The following is a 23,057-nucleotide window of genomic DNA, read 5'->3' as shown; positions in this document are numbered from 1 at the left end:
GTTTTTAAATAGACCAGGATTATACTAAAATTATTTAATAAAACTATGGCATGTGCATTACATTCTAATTTAAACTTATTTGTTTACTAGAATAAAATAGCTAACCCAACAATTGTGAATTTAATAGGTAAAACTAAAATCACTCACATGTGAAAGATACGGTGGCTCACGTCTATAATCCCAGCACTTTGGGAGGCCGAGGTGGGCAGATCCAAAGTCGAGAGACCGAGACCATCCTGGCCAACAAGGTGAAACCCCACCTCTACTAAAAATACAAAAATTAACTGGGTGTGATGGCATGCACCTGTAGTCCTAGCTACTAGCAAGACTGAGGCAGGAGAATCACTTGAACCTGGGAGGTGGAGATTGCAGTGAACCACTGCACTCCAGCCTGGTGAAAAAGTGAGACTCCATCTCAAAAAAAAAAAAAAAAAAAAGAGAGAGAGAGAGAGAATTTATATGCCCATATGTATGTATATAGTTTATCATTTTAAAAATGTAAAAAATTGTCTAAGAACAAATAAACTGCTAATACATAGATTATTGCTATGCATCCAATTTTTTAAAAAATTTACCCTATAAATGAGTAAGTGGTAAGATGGACTACAAATTCTAGAGCTGGATTGTCTAGTTTGGAATCTTACTTCTGCTACCCACTAATGATGTGAACTTAAGCAAGTTACCTCTAGTCTCTGTCTCAGATTCCTCATCTGTAAAACAAGCATACCAATAACCATTCGTATGTTGTAGCTACACAATACATTTGAAGGTCTTTGAAAAGCTGTTGGTACAAAGTTAGCTCTAAATAAGAGTTATCATTTCTTATATTTTTTCTGTTTATCAAAGTTGCTACTCAGACAGTTTGTGACCTTTTTAAGTCTACATTTATATCCAACTTCTTTTATATTAGTAGAATTAAAATGGTTAGACTGAGAAGTGAATGAAGATAGAAATAAATATTTTTGTTAAGTTTGCATGTTTATCTACTTATATATTCAACAACAGATTAATATGTTTGTGATTTAAATTATATCAAAACAAAATCAGGGGCCATGAAATCTACTTGATTATATGTAGAAGCCAAGAAAATCATTTAATATTATTTATTTTAAAAACTACTTAGTCTCATGCTTAAATTCTGGGTTAAGTTTCAAATTACATACCAGTTAATTTTCCTAATATTCTCTGAAGGGAACTACAGAGAAGTATGTGAATGCAACAAAAAAATGTTGTCATGAAGATTACTTTGAAATATTAGATTGAAAGCCCAAAATAATGCATTCAGTTAGCAATGAATAAAATAGACTTACAGAATAACTGAAATTAAAGTGTGTACATTCAGTTGAGAGCACCTTCACGAGCCAGCTCCATGTGACTTACCTCGTTGGGATTCCTTGATTGTCAGCCAGGACACTGCAATTAATCCAGCACAGAGCACTACCAATATGGCAAAGAGAATTGCAAACATGATTTCATAGGAGCTGAGAGAATGGTGCCTAGAAGACACGCTTCTTTTCGAACCCATTTTTGGTTTTGAAGGCTTGCTAATTTAAGAACTGAAAGAGAATATAAATAACTGTACCAAATGAAGAGTAAAATCTCTCAAATTTTTAAAGATGTGTAAAGCAACAACTACCTGTCTACATGCATACCAGTCAGTGTAAGTGAGCTATGTATGTCTCTTTGACAAAATTATGTCTCCATACATTAAGTATCATTAAAAGGGTGGTTAATCTTTAAGTAGATATAAATGGGTAAAGATGCCTAGAGCTGTAAATGTTAACTACCTGAACAGGCCATTTGCCAAGGTGAATCAAATTAAATTCATGTTGTAAACAAAAAAAGACACTTTATCATTTGGAGACTATTAAGAAAAATGTGAAATTCATGACAGACAAATTAGTCATTAGGCACATGCATTTGATATTCATAGAGAGAGTTCCTAACAGATCAACCTTCTACCCTCTGACTCAGATCATTCTTAAGACATTTCTCTTATATGTTGATATAGACCGTCTAATATATATAAAGCCTAATATATATAAAAAGATATATATAAAGGTACAGATATATATAAAGCCTAACATATATATCCTCTCTCTGTGTACATATATGTATACATATATTCCTTATGGAAACAATCAAAAGTGTTGCAAACTTTGTTATGTCACCCATGTGAAGTTATGCAATGTAAGGCAGTATTACCTAAGGGCAAGTACACTTCAACAAGGCATTATATGGCTACTCTTTATGGCCTTGTGCAGTTGTTAATGAATGGGAGTAACTGTCATAAGAGGAATAAAATATATGTTTCTATTCTAAGAAAATAGCCTGGGTGGGGAAGATATTGCTCATTTGCCCTGGACTTTATCTCTTTAAATATGCCAATTAGAAGAAGAGAACAGGTTAAGATAATCATAGGTATAGTTGTAGACGTATGCTTTATGGCAAAATTAAAGTTGTTTTCTGATAATTAAATTACAGTGTAGCATTGTGATTATTCACACCACGAATAATGATGAGTTCAGGAATTTTAAAACACAAAAATTAAAACCAAATAAAACCAAATCTATTCTGAAGTAAACCAACGTGCCTTTTATTCTGGTAAATAAAACTGGCAGGAGGTAAGAAAGTTTTAGATTGGAAAACCCTAACACAATCAAATTGTGGCATATTATAATGGGCTTAGATGAGCAGTAGCTGCTTTTCTTCTTTACCTATGAAAGAGGAGAATTGCATGTTGCACTCAGATTCAAGAATTTTTGCTGATAAAAAATAGAATTATGAGTAAACAAATGTATGTCATTGAAAATATTTATATTTTTAGCTAAGTGACTTACTACTTGTTGTTAAATGCTCTGAAATATACATGAAATCAGAGACACCATTTATGGAATTGGGAGAAGTTTCTTTTATCCATATTCTAGGGGACAATTATAATAGGCCAGACCCTCTGACAAAATTGGAGCCTATAAAAAGTGCCTCTTAAATTTGGAAAGTCAAAGTGAAAGCACAATTAGTGTTTTCTTTGTATGGCTAATGCAGAAGCAAACCCTTTTTAGAACATCATATAGAGCTTTAAGTTACATTTCTTTTGCTGTTATAGAAGGAAAGCAGAAGATAGTGAGTTCACGTGTCTGCTTCAAGCATAGCATGGATTAATGGGTAAAATATCAGTTTGAAAGCCCAAAATAATGCATTTAGTTTCAGAAAGAAAACTTTCACTTTTGGATCATAAACTCTCCTCAAATAATGTTTTAAATAATTATATTTAGTATCAAGTAAATGAGTGAAAGAATAGCTTTTTAAAAGAAAGCAATACTTTATGAAGGACAGAGTGAAATTAAACAAACAGATGAATGTGAAAAATCAAATCATATGTCTTGAAATTTTTTGAAAAGTTATTAAAATAAAACAGGACTTGCCCTGTCAGGTAACAAAACTCGTTACAAAGCTGTAATATAAAGAGAGTTGTATCAGTCCCAGCACAGAAAACCATCTCAGTGGAATTAAGTGCCCATAAGTGTGATTTGCATATGGAAACTTCATATATCAAAAACATAGGGCATTAATAATAGGTTAGAAAAGAGTGGCTCTTCAATACATAGTGCAGCATTGATTTCTTCTCCATCTCCACATGAAGAACTTTAGATCTTCATCTCACACCGTGAAGGAACATAAATTCCAGGTGGATTAAGCATATCTAGAAAGCATGGAAAAATTTTAGAAGAAAATATAGAAGAATGTCTTTCTAATGATAAAATATTGAAGGAATTTTTAGAAAAGGATTCAAAAATAAAAGGAAAAATCACGAAGAACATTGATAAATTTAGTCAATAATAACATTGACTTTTCTTAACAACAAACTGTATCTAAAAAGTAAAACCCTAAGCCACAGACTTGTGTTTTTTCCTTTAAAATTGTTTTTCAAACTGCATATGTTTTAGTTCAGCTACAACAGAATTGAACTGAGGCAAAAATTTGGGTATGAGGTACTTACATTTATTTTGAAGGCAGTCCAGGAAAGCTCCATGAGAAGGGCTGGGAAGTGAAAAGATGGAGGGTGATAAAGCCAGTGAAGATTGGGTGTGATCAAGCCGGTTACCACCCTAGGCATCTGGAACATAATTCTGCTTGGGACCTGTGCGAGACAGTGGGAACAAGCGTCAGTGCTATCCCACTTAGGGGGAAATAGAGTGGAATATTTATTTGCCAGAAAGCCATGCTCATTGGTAGAGGTTAGCTTCTGGGACTTCAAGTCTGGCACTTCGAGTTACTCTGTGTGAGTAGGACATCCAGAGAAGCTGACTTCAGTGTGCAGAGATGAATGAGAGAGCCTGTGAGTGTAGAATCCTTACAATAGCTGATACGGCTTACAAATAAAAAACACGCTTCAGAAATTAAAGAGAATTTCTATTGACTAATGGACAAAAGACAGGTAGCAGGCCATTGACAAAAAGTGAAAAACCAAACAAAAAAGAAAGAAAACAGGAGCACACAAATGTCTACAGGTGATCAATGTTAGTAGTTAAGGAATTCTAATTAAAATAAAAAACAAAATATTACTGACCTTAGACATATTAGCAGAAACTAAAAGCCTTAGCAATACTTAGTAGCGTCATTCGTTGCTTGTCTGAGTGAAGATTCAAATAATCATGTTGAATAGCAATTTGGTTAACATCTAGAAAAACTAAATGCACACATACAATTTGACCCCCAAATTCCCTTTCCAGTTAAATCTGGGACAAGTAGACAATATTCATTATAATACAATTATAATACAATTTTAAGCCCTATAAAATATAGGGAAAACTTAAATGTTCATCAATAGGAAAATGAAAAAATGTCGTGTAGTATTTTTATAGAATAACATGTTATACACAAGTTTAAAGTGCGTGAACTAAAGTTGTATGTACTAAACTGGAAATAATAAAACAAAATTATATGCAAAGAAACAAGTTTAGAGGGATATATGTGATGTTGCATAGCTTACAGTAGAAAAGAAAATCATTTGTTTAGTGATGCAATTCTGTGGATAAAAGTGTACCTGGAAATGATAAACAGAAAATCCAGTATGGTGGTTACTTCTGAGCACAAAAAGGGTTGGTTAACAGAAATAGAATGACAAGGTGTATTTGTATTGCATCACTTCTGTTAAAATATTTGAAATACGTTAATGAACCACATAAACTTTGACACAGTTAGAGGATTAGGACATGTGAGTAAATATTCTGCATTTTTTAAAAAATAGATCAAAAGTTAAAGGGGAGACATAAGATTGAAGTCCCTGTGATATTATTAATAATTTTCATCTTACCAAATAATTAATAAAATTGAAAGAAACCTTATGCACTAAACTTTCTTTTTCTTTTCTTCTTCTTCTTCTTTTTTTTTTTTTTTTGAGACAAAGTCTCATTTTGTCACCCAGGGTGGAGTGCAGTGACATGATCTTGGTTTACTTGCCGACTCTGCTTCCTGGGCTCAAGCAATCCTCCCACCTCAGCCTCCTGAGTATATGGGGCTAAAGGTGTGTGCCATCATGCCCAGATAATTTTTTCTTCCCCCATCCTTTTTTTTTTTTTTTTCTGTAGAGATGAAGTCTCACTCTGTTGTCCAGGCTGGTCTTGAAGGAACTTTCTATTGTGAAAAGTGTAGAAGTTACAAAAATGTTCCCATTAGTCAAGTCATTGAATGCCCATAGGAGAATAAAATAATTATTTTAAACATATACTTGAGACATTTAACCATATAAGATAAAACGCTTTATGTGAAGTGGAAACAAATGAATACATATTTGGGATGGCAAATAAACAGAATATACAGCTCTAGATAGGTAAGATCACTAACTCTTAATGAAAATTTCAGTGAGTAAATTGTTGCGTACCATTCTGGTAATGGGAATGATGTATTCTGGTTAGGTGAATAATGAAGTAGAAAGAGACCTTAAGGTGGATTATAATTATTTTTGCCTAGATCGAATAAAAGGGTAAGAATAGAACAGCTAAGAAAATTAAGAGTCTTATAAGCTCTTGACAACGTTATAGAAGCAAACAGACCATGTGCATACCCTATAGTGTTAATTTGTTCAATGAATATGTGGTTTTATACTCTGACTGTATGAAGTAGCAGTAGTAATTGCAGAGTTCTTAAAGATAAAGCTGTGAACATTTCTGTGAAATTTCATTCACTGTTCAACACAAGATGAGAAAACTCAAACAACTTTCACCTTTAAATAATTGTGTGTGGCTGGGTTGTAAGCAGATAAATATCTTTAATACAGTTACATTTTTAAAAACTAATATAAAATAAGAAAATATGTATTCTTCATCAAAAATACTTCTGGACCTTTCAGAGACTATTTTTTTTTTCTCCAAAAATACCAGTGCAGTAGTCAAGAACCCTCCCAGGATTGATGGTTCCAAGTTGATATGAGCTTAAGAAATACACATTTGCTTTTCTCTAAGACTGGTAATTATTTCCTTGACTTTCTATGTAATTTTAACACGTTATTCTGAGATCTAATTGGCAAATTCTTTATGTTTTACGTTTTTAAAAGGGTGGTCATCTTTATTGATACACAGTCTGAGGACTATTTAATAAACATCTTAACTAGGCACAAAGGAGAAGGTGGACTTTTAATATTGTTAAATGTCTTTATCATTGAGGATTCTTAAGTACTATAATCTAAGAGATTTGCTTACTGGATATTGTTGTTTATTTTTTTGACTCTTGAAAAATTTGTCTGGATATAAAAAGTTGGTGCTATTCTCTGGCACTGAATATTGAACTAGTCCTCTTTTATAGTTATAAAATAACAGAGTAATCGTTGTAAAAATCAATTCAATTTTAATTGAGGATGTGTCATCATCAGTCAGGTTTTTCTGTTTGTTTGTTTGTTTTTTAAAAAAACCTATGTTTAGAAGAGCTGCTGGATTTTGTATTACATGAGTTCATTCATATGTGAGAAATCTTCCTCTTTCTTTTATACTTGACTGATAATCTATTAATGCATGGGTAAGTGACAAGTTTTTTTTTCTTGGAATTCTGAAGATTTTTTTAATAGTGTTTTTTTTTTTTTTTCTGCCACTGAACATAATTTTGCCAATATTTGATGCTAACCCTTTTTCTTACTTTTGTATGTGACATGTTTTATATCTGCCTGAATGCTTAGAGAATTATGTTTTCATACTTGAAGTTCAAAAGAGAGTAAACTGGCATTGATTATTCTGAATTAATCTTTCTTAGAATGTGATATACCTTTTTCAGTTTTCCTTTCATCTCAGAAAAGAAAATATTCCTTTATTAAAGCTTCAAATCTTTTTTTTTTTGTCATTGTTCAATTTACTAGAATTTTTAATGGGATTAGGGTCCAATTTTCCTTAGGATGAATTATCTTAGTCATTTACCTGTATCTATACTTTTCTCCTAATTATTTCATTTTATCTGTATCTCCCTCATACATTTCAATTATATGCAATGTTCAACTGTGTATTTCTGTTTTCTGCCTTCTCTAATTTACAGATTTGTGTAATGCTGTTGATTTAAGTTGTAATTGATTTTCATAATTATAAACTTTCTCTTTTATTCAAGTTCTGGATTTTGTTACTGGGTTCTTATTGTCTTCAACTCGTTTATTAAGGTTTAAAAGCAATACATAGCACTGCTGAAAATTTTTCTTTGATTGAGTTTGCTTCCAAAATCAGTTTTTGGAAATATTTTCTATCCAATCTCCCTCCCTTCCCCTCCCCGCTTCCTCCCTCCTTCCCCCTTCCCTCCTTCCCCCTTCCCCCTCTTCCTTCCCCCCTTCCCCCCTCCCCTTTCCCCCTTTCCTTCCTTCCCTCCTTCCTTCCTTCCCTCTCTCCCTCCTTCCCCCTCCCCCCTTCCCTCCTTTCCCCTTCCCCCCTTTCCCCTTACCCCTTCCCCCACTTCCCCCTTCCCCACTTCCCTCCTTCCCTCCTTCCCCCCTTCCTTCCTTCCTTCCTTCCTTCCTTCCTTCCTTCCTTCCTTCCTTCCTTCCTTCCTTCCTTCCTGTCTTTCCTTCTTGGGTATATTCACATGTCTTCCACAGTATTTCTTTCCATGTGGTTCACTCTTGTCATAGTCTTGCCTGTGTTATTTTTCATTGTTTTCCCATAGAGTAGGTTAATGTCCTTACATTTTTATGAGCTGTTGAAGAAATTAAACTGGATATGCACTTTTTTTCCTGCAATTTAAGTGGTTAGAGAAAGGTTTTGAGGCCGGAGTATAAATTCACATGAGGCTGTGTACAACCTTCTTTTGATGGCCTTTCCTTCTGTTTTCTGCAATTTTGTTAAATATCCTGTAGAAAGCTTCCTTTGCACTAATGTGAGATTTATTCTATCTGTGAATGTGTGCGGGATGCCACTGGGATGCCACTGTGCTACATACTATTCTCTACAATTTAAAGAGTAGCATTAAGAATTGACAAACTCATAATGGTTCCTCCCATCTCCACTGGGATCCTGTAGCAGTCACTGATGGCTAGGGGTTGCTAGACCTGAGATATTTTCCCTATCTTTATTTCAGGTTGCCTACTTACCAGTTTGACCTGTTTTTCTACAGACTGCAAAACATTAATGAAAATTAGAACTTTCTGAGTTTCTTTTCAGCAAACTGATGGGGAGGAGAGAGTTTGTAGAGGAATAATAGAAAAAAAAAAAGAGCCATGTTGAATTCCTTACTATTTTTGTTATTGGATGGAGTGTATGCCTCAACTTTGTTTTTCTGTTGATGAGCTTTTGTGACTTTTTGGCTGGCTCAAAACCAGTTTATAAAATTGAATTATATTCTAGAGAAGGAGGTTTTAAGCTTCAGTTCCACTCAAATTTATTCAAAAGTCCATAAAGGTAATTTCTGACCTAAAGAACTAAAGACTATGCCAATTTTATTCAACGTAAGGACTATATCAACTTTGTTCAGCCAGAATAATACCTAAATATTATATAGATGTTATAAAAACTCACTGGCTCTAAGAATGTATACATGGACAATATCATTAGTTATTTTATCTACACTATTAAAAATACTACCAAATCTAGTATTTAGCTGATTACTACTTTACAGAAGGATACAAGAAAACTGAAAATTCACAAACTAAAAATGCTTTAAATTAATAATAATCTCTTGCACTGTTTACGATCCCATTAAGCAGAAGTTGCATTCCTCTGCTACCTAGGTTAATCGTAAAGGAAGCCCTTAAGTACGATACATTCTAGAATATTCTTTTTGAAATATTTTAATTGCTAAAAAGTGTATTTGCCATACAAAAAGATGGTATGTTGTGAAAAATATCACTAAACATGTTGACAGAAGACCCAGCTGTGTATATAAGCATTGACCCTTACTAGGTATTCTTAGGCATTTCGTTAAAACTTTGTTTTTGAGCTTCAGTTTTCTACTTTAGAGAACAAAGTTTTTGATCTTAAAATCACTTTCCTTTCTAAAATTTTATGACTTCATGATTTTTATGGTTCCTTCCAAAGGAAAGTGTATGATTTATGTCTCTTTACATTAAAAAGCCTTTTTTCCCCCTGAGATTTGTTTCAGATACTCACCGAAAAATCACCTATGTGAGACTGTCTTTTAAAACATTTTCTTAAGATCTTTTCCTTCATATCTCCCACTGACCTTTCAGTCTCTTTGCAATTCCTTTTTATCCTCCTCTTGTCTGACTACATGAAACCATATTTACTTTCCCTTTGCTAATGCAAATTCTGCTTCCTCTCCCTTCATCCTCTGTTCCCACTCCACATGTGGTTTTTTACCTGGCCATATGAAAGTCACTCTCACCAAGCATATTTCCCTAATCTACTTTTGTCTGTAAAGTGGATTATGAAACTTTTGAATAAAAGGCATTATACCAGAACATGCTGAACTGCATAGCACTTAACTCTTCCGAAGGAAAGAACTCGATTCGTGACAGTATTCAAAAATAGACCTGTATTTCGGGAAAGATAAATGAACCAGGCTGGGAAAGATTGGTTTTTCCTCGTAGGGGTTACCACACTTTTTATAGCATCCCACTTGGTTAGTAGGAAGCTTTGAAAAAAAAAATATCAGCATGTTCTTCCCAATCAGCTGCTAGTTTAGATCATTTTCAAAGAAATCCCCTATGTATCCAGAATCCTAACCAATTCACAATTCTGTGATTTCCTATTGTTGTGCCAGCCACATCTGTGGCTCAGGCAAGATTTATCTTCTCACCACGTTACTTTTTAACTTTAATAATCCTGGTGCCCAGAGGTCAAAAGATTATTTGATATTGAAAGAGAGTGAGCCAACTTGTCAGATTTCCTCAGTGCTCTTTTATGTAATTTCCCTGCTATCATCACCAAAGTGTTATACCAACCTTTACTTTGTCTGCAGAATCAGTTTGCCACATCTGCTTGCTAAGTTCTCACTGTCTTAACACAATTCCAGGAAGCTTGTCCTGTTTTCTTTTTTAACTAAAAGAATAAAAAGAAAATCCAATTAAGAGATCAGTGAATTAAAGAACTAAAACTTCCTGACCTGGTCTGCACCTCTAAATTCCCAAGTAAAAATGTGCATTTCGTGCTTCTGACTGTCTTTTTAGCCACCATCCAAAAAAGTTCATTGGGTAATATTTTGTACTAGGTAAGTACATACCTTCTTTGCTGCTTCTTTATTTTTAATGATGTCAGTTTCAAGAACAAAGCGGCCAGGTATGTAGTGTGATTTTGCTTAAATAATTTGTACTGTACCCAGAATTATGTGTTTGATTAATGTGTCTAGTAACCCTGCTGCTGCTGCTGCTGCTGAGTTGGGACCATTAACATTAAAAATAAAATAACTCACAATAACCAGGAAGATTTTATTATTAAGTCATTTTTTTTTTTTTTTTTATGACAGGGAAGTCAATGGCATGCGCATCAGTTTGGTAAAGTTGGTTAGGTACAGGGAATTAAACAGCATAAGATCCTTGGAAATGTTGTGTAAAAATAAGATAAATTTTAAATAAATATAATTGTGGTGGTGATCATTCTCTATCGGTATTCATTCTTCCCTTTCTCCATTTAGAGATGAAACTTCCTGAGTTTTACCTGTTCGCCACAAGCTACGTGCCCTAGTTTTCAATCTTCTTGTGTAGGCTGCTTTTTCAATAAAATTGTAACTATGAGTTTGAATTAGAAATTTAAGTGTAATTCATAATGCATTTTCCCCTTTCCTCCTTCCTCCCTTCCTCCCTCCCTTCTTTCTTTTCTTTCTTTCTCTTTCTTTTCTTTCTCTCTTTCCTTCCTTCCTTCCTTTCCTTCTCTCTCTCTCTTTCTTTCTTTCTTTCCTTCTTTCCTTCTTTCTTTCTTTCTTTCTTTCTTTCTTTCTTTCTTTCTTTCTTTCTTTCTTTCTTTCTTTCTTTCTTTCTTTCCTTCTTTCCTTCTTTCCTTCTTTCTTTCTTTCTTTCTTTCTTTCTTTCTTTCTTTCTTTCTTTCTTTCTTTCTTTCTTTCTTTCTTTCTTTCTTTCTTTCTTTCCTTTCATCTTTCTTTCGGATGCATTATGTGTCTAATTTTTTTTGACACAGAGTCTTGCTCTGTTGCCCAGGCTGGAGTGCAGTGACTTGATCTCGGGTCACTGCTGCCTCCACCTACTGGGTTCAAGCAATTCTCTGCCTCAGCCTCCCAAGTAGCTGGGCTTATAGGCGCCGCCACCACACCTGGCTTTATTTTTTATTTTTATTTTTATTTTTGTAGTTATAGTAGAGATGGAGTTTCACCATCGTGGCCAAGCTGGTCTTGAACTCCTGACCTCGTGATCCACCTGCTTTGGCCTCCCAAAGTGCAGAGATTACAGGCGTGAGCCACCACATCCTGCCCTCTTTATTTCTTGTTTTAGGACAGGGTCTTGCTCTGTTGCCCGGACTGGAGTGCACTGGTATGATCATAGCTCACTGCAGCCTCAAATTACTGGGCTCAAGTGATCCTCCCACCTCAGCCTCCTGAATAGTTGGGACCACAGGCACATGCCTCCGGTCCTGGCCACCTTTTTTATTTTTTGTAGAGACAGGCTCATGATGCACTTAAAAAAAATTTTAAAGTAATTTGTTACAAAGTGTTTACTTGTTTATGTGATAGTAGTAATTGTTTAGTTATAATATCTTAATGACATGCTTTTTCTTCCAGTAACTATTTCAGCATAGAAATATATAGACTTAAGGAATGTATAGAAACTTAATAGACCGCCATTAGAATGTTAAGATACTATTTCTGCTTTTTATTTCCTTTAATTTTTAAAAATTCTTACAATTCAGGTATTTATACTCCATTTTTAACAGCTTTATTAAGATACACACCACTATACATATTTAATGTATACAATTTGATGAGTTCAGAACAAATGCCAACAATGTAAAATTATCACCGTAATCAAGGAATAGACGTGTCCAGCACCTCCCAATGTTTCTTTGTGCCCCTTTGCTTGGTGTGTGTGTGTGTGTGTGTGTGATTTTTGAACATAACATGAGCTTTCAACTCTTTCTTACCAAATTTTGAAATACACAATGTCATGTTGTTAAATCTAGGCACTATGTTATACAGCAAATCTCTATAACTTATTTATCTTGCATAATTATAATTTTATACCTATTGAATCCTTCATTTTCCCAACTCTCCAGTCCTTGGCAATCATTATTGTATTGTCTGCTTCTACGAGTTTGACTATTGTAGATACCTCATATAATTAGAATCATTCATTATTTCTTCTTGTGTGAGTGGCTTATTTCACTTAGCATAATGCCTTCCAGGTTCATCCATGTTGTTGCAAAGAGGAGAATTTCCTTCCCTTTTAAGGCTGAATAATAATCCATTGTATGCATATATCACATGCTTTTTTTTTTTTTTTTTTTTTTTTTGAGACGTGTCTCGTTCTGTCGCCCAGGCTGGAGTGCAGTGGCGCGATCTCTGCTTACTGCAAGCTCCGCCTCCCGGGTTCACGCCATTCTCCTGCCTCATCCGAGTAGTTGGGACTACTTTTTTGTATTTTTAGTAGAGACGGGGTTTCATCGTGTTAGCCAGGATGGTCTCGATCTCCTGACCTCGTGATCCACCCGCCTCTGCTTCCCAAAGTGCTGGGATTACAGGCATGAGCCACCGCGCCCAGCCTATCGCATGCTACTTTATCCATTTATCTGTCAAAGGACACTTAGGTTGTTTCCGTATCTTGACTACTGTGAATAATGTTGCAATAAACGTGGGGCAGAGATGCAGATATCTCTTTGTGACCCTGATTTCAGTTTCTTGGGATATATACCCAGAAGTGGGATTTTTAGATTATATGGTAGCTCTATTTTTAAATTTTTAAGGACCCTCCATACTATTTTCCATAGCTGTTGCACCGTTGTACATTTCTACCAACACTGTATAAGGGTTTCAGTTTTTCTACTTTCTTGCCAGCACTTATCATTTTTTTTGATAGTACACACCCTAAAGGTGTGAGGTGATATCATTCACTGTAGTTTCGATTTGTATTTCCCTGATGATTAGACATTTTGAGCACTTTTTAATACACCTGCTGGCCATTTCTCTTTCTTTGGAGAAATGTCTATCAGGGTGCGTGCCCATTTTTAAATTCAGGTTACTCGTCTTTTTGCTATTGATTTGTATGAGTTCCTTATATATTTTTGAAATGTGCCCCTTATCAGATGTTTGTTTTGCAGATATTTTCTCCTATTCTATAGCTTGCCTTTCAATCTGTTGTTTCCTTTGCTGCACAGGAGCTTTTGAGTTTGACATAGTCCCACTTCTCTATTTTTGCTTTTATGTTCTATGCTTTTAGTGTCATAGTCAAGAAATCTTTGCCAAGACCAATGCCAAGAAGGTATACCCCTATGTTTTCTTCTAGCAGTTTTACAGTTCAGATCTTATGTTTAAGTCTTCAGTCCATTTTTGTGTGATTTTTGTGAATGGTGTAAGGTAGAGATCTATTTTTGTTTTTTGAGGGTAGTATCTAGTTTTCCCAGTTCTACTTTTTGAAGAGAGTATACTTCCTTACCCATTGTGTATCCTTAGCACTGTTGCTAAAGATGAGTTGACCATATATGTATGAGTTTATATCTGGTCTCTTTATTCTGTTCCATTTAATATATCTGTCTTTATGAAGACATTATGCTAAGTGAAATAAGCCACTCACACAAGAAGAAATAATGCATGATTCTAATTATATGAAGTATCTACAATAGTCAAACTCATAGAAGCAGACAATACAAGTACCTGTTTTAATTACTATAGTTTCTACCACTTCTATTCTGTAAAGTCCTGGACATCTTAGCCAGAACCATTAGGTAAGAGAAAGAAATAGAAGAAATCCAAATAGTAAAGGAAAAGAATAAAATATTCTGTTTGCAGATGACATCATCTTATGTGTAGAGAGCCCTAAAACTCCACCTACAGAAAATGTTAGAACTAATAAACAAATTGATTAAATATGCAGGATACAAAATCAATGCACAAAAATCAGTAGTATTTCAAAACATTAACAAGGAACCATTCTAAAAATAAGTTAAAAAACAATTCCACTTACAATAGCATAAAAATCATGCAATATTTAGAAATAAACTTAAGCATGGGGGTGAAATACTTATACAATGAAAAGTGCAAAATGTTGATGAAGGAAATTAAAGGAGACACAAATAAATGAAAAAACATGCCTTTCTATGGATTGGAAGACTTAATATTACTGAAATATAAATATTAGCCAAATTGATCTACAGGTAAAATGCTATATTCATCAAAATCCTAATGGTGTTTTTTTACAGAAACAGGGAAAAGAATCCTAAATTTCATTTGGAACCACAAAAGACCCAAAGTAGCCAAAGAGATCTTGAGAAAGAAGAGCAAAGCTGGAGACATCACACTTCTTGACTTTACACTCCATTTAAACCTTTACTGTTCAGAATATCCTAGAGTAAAATTCATATTATCCTTATATATCTTTTGAACAGTTGAAATTTGTAGACTTACTATTATCATAAGGCATTTGTTTTTGCAGCCTAGTGTTCTATCTTCTTGGTTTGTAATATTCTCTTGAAGACATTGGCTCCTTGTGCCTTAACCATACCATTACAGAATGGGGATGACATTGATTAATTTTTGAAATTCTAATACTTAGCCAAAATGTGAAACTCTTTGATAAATTCACAACCTATTTGCAGTATATTGAAAAGAATTTTAAATTTAGTTATCTTGTTTATGAGTTTAAATTATCCAGATGACTTTTGACTTTCTTTATCTTTTGCTACTGGATGTGATAAATTCATTCATTCAATAGTACATATATTTCATGCCCTACTAACACCTTAGATTTACTTATCTATTGATGACACATTTTCTATGCTCTTGACTTTGTGTTAATGAGATTACAAATTATTGATTCTAAAGTAAAACTGGTACATACCAGATTTTGAAATAAACCATGCCAGTCAACTCTCTTCATAATGGTAATGGTAAATTAAGCATGCCAACTTACATTTTGATTAATAATACAATTAATTTTTATGTATAAGTTAGTAATTTTAACTGTGCTTGAATATCACACCAACTATAAAAAGAAAAAAAATCATGTTGATTGTAACATTTCAGCCAAGTTTTACATAAAAGGCTTTAGAAAGGTAATTTCAAGATTTTGGAGCACGTGTAACCTAACCATTATTTATTTGGCACTTCTATTTTAAATTGTCTATTATCTTTCTCACATGAAAAGATCCATGTTTTTACAACTTGAATCAGAAGTCTCTACCTTGTGAGAGTAAGAAAGCAACAATTAACCATTCCAGAACTTTACATAATCCTATGATTGTCTCCCTCTCTTATATAAAACATTCTGCCACAGCAAACAAGCAAGTGCAATTACAGCCAGACTGAGATTTCTGGAGATAAAGAATAAACAAAGATGGCATGAATAGGTCCTAAAACACAGTATTCTAATTAAAATACGCAATTAAAATAGTTAATGCATTCTTCTATGTCAAGATACTACAGAGAAAGGAAGATATGTTTTGAAACATTTTAAGACTCCTGCTACATAAGTTAGTATCTATGCTGAACAAGATTTGCTGTGCTCACAATTTAATTAAATTCAGGCTCTCAATAACCTTGTGATAAAAATAGAGCCTAAACCCCTCAGAAGTCTGTATCTGCTAGATGTTTCTGATCTAGAAAATAAAATTAACTCTTCAGTGAAATGATCCAAATAGATTGCCCAGAGCTAATCTTGCTCAATGTGAATTGATCCATATTAAGAAAATAATTAGGAGAATGCTGTTATCGAGGCAGCAATATGTGTCAGTCAAAAGGGTAGCTTACACACATATAAACACATATACACACAATCACACACGCACACATTCATACACAAACACGCACACATATATTCACACACACACATATACTTGGAATATAATTGCCAGAAATGCTGTATCCATTTCACAAGGAATTTGTTTTAAAAAAATGTAAAAAGCTATCCTATTGGGAGAAGTTGAGCCTGGCTAGCAATTTAAGAAAAGCAATCACTTGGATCGTGGGCTCTTTCTTCAGCTAAAAGGTAACGAAATGTATTGTTCATTTGTTCTTTCTGTCATGACCAATTAAAACAAAAGAAATGACATTTCTCTGTCTCTTCCGAACAGGCTCTCTCCTCTGGTTTCATTTCACCCATTAGATGCTTTAATGCTTGCTATCAGCTGGAAGACAATACCCAAAATATGGTGTCTCAGGGATACCCTACTTCTGTGGATTAGAGGTAAGAGAGTTAAGTACCTTATTTTAAAAAGTGTTGTGTGGTCTTTCTGCAACTCTTATCATTTTTATCTGTTGTGGCGGTGGCTAACTAGAAAGAGAATGTCATTCTGCAGCCAGGACTGTGGAATCCTAACAATTTTATAGTCACATATGTAGAAGCGATAGTGGTCATATCTTTATGGGAATGGCGTTCTCTACCTCTCTACATCAGCTGGATGGGCTACAATCTTAAACTTGGGTCAACCTTTCTGTCCTTAGGGATTGATTTATACGTGGCCTCTTGCTGAAATAGGGAAAATGTTACCTCCCCAATCATCTTTTACCCTATAGCCCTGCCCATTCATCTCTTTGATTTGGTCTACGTATTCTTTTGCGATATAATCTATTAACTATTATAGAGAGAATATTGTGATATAAATTTTAAAAATAATATGAACCAATCTCTGCTAGAAAACATTGTTAAAATTGGAATCTCCAGAGAAAAAAAATTGGCACCCCTTTGTGACAATGGCTGTTGATTCAGAGTATGCTATACATGGTAGATCAATGAAAAAACAACGGAGTTCATACTATTTGCACTTATGGGATTGCCTCATTAAAAAATATTATCTATGCTGCTCTGAAAGTTGACCATAACAGTCAGGTCATTCTTGTCATACTCAACTAAATCGGTGTTAAGGAGCCAGGGGGAAAAAGCACTTAGTGAATGTGCAATAGTTTCAAGAATGTGGAACCAGGCTCTGCAAGCCTGGCAGAAACAGCCAACTGTAACCTGAAACCAGTTTTATCTAATAGCTGCTGAAGCAAACCTATGCAACTCCAAAAATAGTCTTCCTCATTGCTGTCACTTACCGATTAAAACTTGTCAACTCCCCAAAACTTTCCTAGTGCCAACGAACTTTCTTGATAAGCAATATGTGACATTTCCTCTTTTTTTAATTTTGAGATGGCGTCTCGCTCTGCCTCCGAGGCTGGAGTGCAGTGGCGCGATCTCGGTTCATTGCAAGCTCCGCCTCCCGGGTTCCCGCCATTCTCCTGCCTCAGCCTCCCGAGTAGCTGGGACTACAGGCGCCGCCACCGCACCCGGCTAGTTTTTTTGTTTTTTGTTTTTTTGTTTTTTGTATTTTTAGTAGAGACGGGGTTTCACCATGTTAGCCAGGATGGTCTCGATCTCCTGACCTCGTGATCTGCCCGCCTCGGCCTCCCAAAGTGCTGGGATTACAGGCGTGAGCCACTGTGCCCGGTTGACGTTTCCTCTTTTCATAAAAACTTTAACCTTCTCTTTCCTCTTTGAACATACCAAAGACCACCTGGTCTGTGTGTATGCCCCAAATTGCAATTCTTGCTTTCCTCCTCGAAATATTAACTATGGAGATCCACCTCTATATTTTATTTGACTTTGACACCACCCTGGTAGAAAAGTACCCTGCTGGGCTTCACTGACATCAAACTTAGCCATGCCACTGTAGTCCTTCCTGTAGGTGGAGAATACATCCTGCCCTGGTATGTGACTGTTTCTGAATAACAAAATGGGAATACAAGCAAATCAGAAAGTGATTGGTTATGTCTTTTTCCCCCTTCTACCATGAGAAAAGTAATTTCCCGAATACAATTGTTTGTCAACGTGGGTTGCAAAGTGAAGACATGTGAAGGAGAGTAACAGCTAATCAACAATGGACACACAATATGGCAAGAAATTGACATTTGTTTTTGTTTGCTACGGGGACCTGAAAGTCGTTTTTTAAAATGTAGCATAACGTAGCCTAGCCTGAGTGATTACGGTAATATTAAAAATATGTATAGGAAAAGGAGGGCTGTAATTTCCTCAGCACTAGACTAGACATCAAAAATTTTAAGTTTTCTTCATATTTTTCTAACAGTGTTCCCTTAAATGATTATTGAATTCCTCCAATGCTAGCTTCTGCATCTATGCAATGAATGGTTTGGATGAGACAATGTTAGCCAGCTTTAACATCCTTTGCGTCTGTGATTGGAGTAAACCTCAACAGCATGGCTAAAGTCACCATTATTTAGATTTGCTGAAATCTCCTTCTTTTTATTACTTCCTTATTAGGTAGCTAGGTGGTACTCTGTAGTGGAATAGAACTCAAAGTCTATTTAGTTTTCTATTTCTATGTGGCTAGGGAAAGATCTTCAACATCTGGAAGGTATAATAAAAATTCTCAAATTGTAGCGAAGGTTACATTAACCACTAACCATACCTTGGATTTAGCAAAACCTGCATATTACCTAAAACAATTAGTAATTTGCCTTTGACTTAGTGATATTGTCATTTTTAATGCTGTCACACTAGGTCAATAGATGCAACAGATAACAAAAGCACTTGATCTTGCTGCTCTATGAAATAAGTTTTTATCTTGGACTTTCTGTTAAGTTCTTTTAAGAGAGTTTTTCAAATAGCATGGCTAGGCTTTGGCACTGAGGATGATACTGCCTGTGAGATTCACAATGTGGATGTCACTTTGGGTCTAGTCAGATAAGAGGTATCACTGCACTGAGTCACAGCGATATAGAGTCAGATGGTTTTCTGGTGTGTAGGCTTTCTCCACTTCATCCCCAAGAAGTATCTAGGGAGGATTTCAAAAGTATATGGCTTTAACACTTAAAACATCATTCCTAAATATCATCCCGAAGCTTGTTAGAAATGTAGAATCACTCTAGGTTTGTTAAATAAGAATGTGCATTTTAAGATCTCTAGGTGACTTATATGCACACTGCATTTCTAGAAGCACAGAGTTTTCAAAGGGTGAGCTTTGTTTTCAAAGGGTGAGAGAGTTTTCAAAGGTTGAGAGAAACTAAGATATTCTCTTTCGTAGCTGTTATTTTACATGTATGACATGGGAGGACTGTATCACTAAACACTATACCACTAATATCGGGAAATACCACAGCGCTAATACAGGATCAATGTAACTTGCAATGCTGTAAAAATATGCAACATATTACACATTTCAAATGGGCTCTCAATCTTCAAATATTATGTAAGAATCCTGATTTGGTGTTTCAAGATCTTGGTCACAGTTTTCAGTACTCCATTCTGATTGTAAAGGGAAGGCAGTTTACATAGAGGTTGAAAGTATTGGTTCTGGGTCTAATTTTTTGAGCTAAAATCTTGGCATTTTGTTACTCTGTATAAAACTGTGGATAGTTTTTACTTAATTTTCCTGAACTTTATTTTCTCGTCAACATTATAGGGATAATAGTGACCTAATAGTTAATGAAAATCTTTAGAAAAGTTATTTGTGACCAGACGTTTCTATCCCTGGTCAGTTAACAATATTTTTCTTTCTCAGGGTTCATTAATAAAGTTGTAACCAGTGATTTAATTTAGAAATGCCAAAGGTCAACATATATTTTTGTAAGATAACTATATGGTTTCATTAAAGAAAAATATTTGACATACGCAATTTCTATTCCTTTGTTTGAGGATTGTACTCTGTCTTTTGAATGCTCTTCTCCTTAATCTATTTATGGAATGGTTTGCTCCTTTATGTAAGACATGAATAAGGTCTTTCGAATATAAAAGTTTCCCCAGGAAGATAATGGATTAAACCTCATGGAGACTTTAAGTAGATTTTATTATCTTCTATAACTTCAACATTCACTGCTCTGAGAAATGATTATTGATACACCCCTTCGGTTATGTCCACTGAAAATTACACTGACAGCTTTGGGCATGGGACAGCTAAAATTCCGAGAGTTTCTGTCTTCAGGCAGAGGGCTGAAAGCTAGTATTACTCTTTTTTTTTTTTCCAGACTGCGTCTGGCTCTGTCACCCAGGCTGGAGTGCAGTGGTGTAACCTAGGCTCACTGCAACCTCTGTTTCCTGAGTTCAAGCGATTCTCCTGCCTCAGCCTCCTGAGTAGCTGGGATTACAGGTGTGCACCATCATGCTTAAGATAATTTTTTGTATTTTTAGTAGAGACGGGGTTTCACCATGCTGGCAAGATTGGTCTTGAACTCCTGCCCTCAGGCGATCCACCCTCCTCAGCCTCCAGAAGTGCTGGGATTACAGGTGTGAGCCACCGCCCCAGCCCTAAAGGCAAGTATTACTCTTAATGAAAAATAAAGGGAAGGTGAAACCTTTGGTGACTTGATACTTTGCCTTATTATGTTTATTTTTTTAACAAAAATCACAATATGCTTTACCTTTGATTGAAGATGCATGTAACTTGAGCAACAGATCCCAAAACATCACTTCGTGATGTTATTTTGAAAACAGGATAAAATGATATGAAACATATAATGATAATTACTTGCAGTTAATGATCGTTTACTATGTGCTCTGTGTACTTCTAGGAATTTTACATGCATTTACTTATTCTCATAATAACCCTATGATGTTAAGCAGTAGTAGCGTGGCAGGTGCTACAATTATTCCCATTGATGAGATGTGGAAACTGAGTCACAAAGCATTTAAATAGCCTAAGGTATCAAAGCCAGTAACTGCCATTTTCAGAAAATGAATTCAGATAGTCTGGATCTTAACACTAAACTCAATAGTTTTGCATGTGCCAATATAGCTGAATTCTGATTTCATTCTTCAAATACCCTTTTCTGTATAGCTCTGGGCTAGGTCAGGCAAATAAGAGAAATCTGTGCGGTTTAGCAGGCGGACAGGAAATAGTAGTCAGGAAACTAGGAAGTTGGTGCCAGGGCTCCAGAATTACTGTAAGTCTCAAATGCTGTTGCTGATCCCTAGTTCCTCTCATTTGCGTGGTGATGAGCTAGCCCAGATTTCCCTCCCGTTCTTTAGATCTTAGGTGAGGCTCATGCGCAGTGCCTATGTGCAGGGCCTTAGCTTCCCCTGCAGTTCACCAAAGGCAGGTTCCTCAAGGCTAGATGTGGATTTACAAATGGCAAGAAAAGCAGAGACTGGCAAATATGACTTATGGTTTACTCTGATGGCGTCTCCTCACAGGTTTTGCTTTTGATTTCTCTTTCTTTAGGTTCAGATTTTATTCACAATTGCCTGCTCCACCAACTGCCTGCCCACTCCCAAATGCAGAGGCAGCAGCCTGCTGTAGATTTCACTGTCTCTTGTCCTTGATTCCTTGTTAGTGACCTTTCTCTGATCTTCTAACCATACCCTTTTGGTTCTTTGCTTCTGTGTATTCTCTCATAATTGTGGAGAGTTCAATCTCTAAAATAAATTCCTTTTTGTTTTTTTGAGATGGAGTTTCGCTCTGTCTCCTAGGCTGGAGTGCAGTGGCCGGATCTCAGCTCACTGCAAGCTCCGCCTCCCGGGTTCACGCCATTCTCCTGCCTCAGCCTCCTGAGTAACTGGGACTACAGGTGCCCAACACCTCGCCTGGCTAGTTTTTTGTATTTTTTTTTTTTTTAGTAGAGACAGGGTTTCACCATGTTGGCCAGGATGGTCTCGATCTCCCGACCTCGTGATCCACCCACCTTAGCCTCCCAAAGTGCTGGGATTACAGGCAAAGCCATCGCGCCCGGCCTAAAATAAATTCCTAATTCGTATTGCACAGTGGTTCCGCTTTCCTAATAATACACTCAATTGATATGCATCTCTATGAAACTGAGAAAATACTGATTCTCTAAAAAATAAAATATTCCCTGATATTAACAGATTATAGCTCAAAGTGATTACCATAATGCCAGGGAGATTATAATCATTTAATAATGTTTGGTATCATCCTTATCTTCATCTTCATATTTTTTCCTCCTTGAAAAATTAACTGAAGTATGATCACAAAGCAAAACATAAAGGAGACATCCGAGTGTGCTTTGTTTAAAGAAAGAGAAGTTTCAGCCTGGCATCAATAATTTGCCTAAATATTTTAACTGAAAGAGAGTGATTTCACAAGGTCTTAAAAGAAAAGTCATTTTCTTTTCAACTGAAAAAAAGTGTTTTAAATGTTTTTTATCAGTAGATTCATAGTGTTATCTGAGGTCTTACATTTATTCTTTAGGCTTACATTTACCTCAACAATAATTTCCAAAGATCATCACCTCTGCTAACTTGAGAGAAGATTCTATTTTCCAGTTACCCAATGGTCCTTTTTCATGCTGTTCAAATCTGAACATCTTGCTTAAACTCCCATGCCCAGACTGCTCCCAATTGTCTAGTAAAGCTCTCAGCCCAGCCAAACGCTGTGGAGAAACTATACAGCAGTTCCTTTTTGCAACACTCTTGTTTTGACATCTCAGTGAGTCTATTTACATGTAGTAATTTCCCAGTGCCAGTTAAAGTCAGAAAAAGTGATTCACTGTGGCATTCTTGCAAAATATGACAGATGGGCTCATTA

The 23,057-nt window shown here is 35.5% G+C and overlaps 1 protein-coding gene and 1 long non-coding RNA gene across 6 annotated transcripts in view; one reads left to right on the top strand and one right to left on the bottom strand.

Annotated features, from left to right (window-relative positions):
* TMPRSS15 (transmembrane serine protease 15) overlaps positions 1-1,756 on the bottom strand; it is a 133,411-nt gene extending 131,655 nt beyond the window's left edge. For 2 of the 4 annotated variants that reach the window (XM_077997928.1, XM_077997930.1), the window contains exons 1-2: positions 1,637-1,756; positions 1,381-1,556 (exon numbers count right to left, since the gene is read on the bottom strand). In XM_077997928.1, coding sequence (XP_077854054.1) covers positions 1,381-1,525 — 145 coding nt within the window. In that variant the 5' untranslated portion in view covers positions 1,526-1,556; positions 1,637-1,756. Of the gene's footprint in view, positions 1-1,380 lie in introns of all 4 variants that reach the window. The other 2 variants (XM_077997929.1, XM_015133094.3) reach the window with 2 other exon arrangements.
* An 8,653-nt stretch (positions 1,757-10,409) lies between these two features.
* Positions 10,410-20,830, top strand: LOC144340051 (uncharacterized). Of its 2 annotated transcripts, none has more exons than XR_013415782.1 (3): positions 10,410-10,635; positions 16,656-16,768; positions 20,708-20,830. It is a non-coding gene; the product is annotated as an uncharacterized LOC144340051 (long non-coding RNA). The 2 variants fall into 2 exon arrangements; XR_013415781.1 differs by lacking the exon at positions 20,708-20,830 and adding an exon at positions 20,545-20,678.
* The last annotated feature ends 2,227 nt before the right edge of the window (positions 20,831-23,057 follow it).

The sequence above is a fragment of the Macaca mulatta genome, chromosome 3 (genome assembly GCF_049350105.2).
Source record: "Macaca mulatta isolate MMU2019108-1 chromosome 3, T2T-MMU8v2.0, whole genome shotgun sequence".
NCBI classification, from domain to species: domain Eukaryota; kingdom Metazoa; phylum Chordata; class Mammalia; order Primates; family Cercopithecidae; genus Macaca; species Macaca mulatta.
Note: the sequence above shows the minus strand (reverse complement) of the source record. Positions and strands in the feature narration are given on the sequence as shown.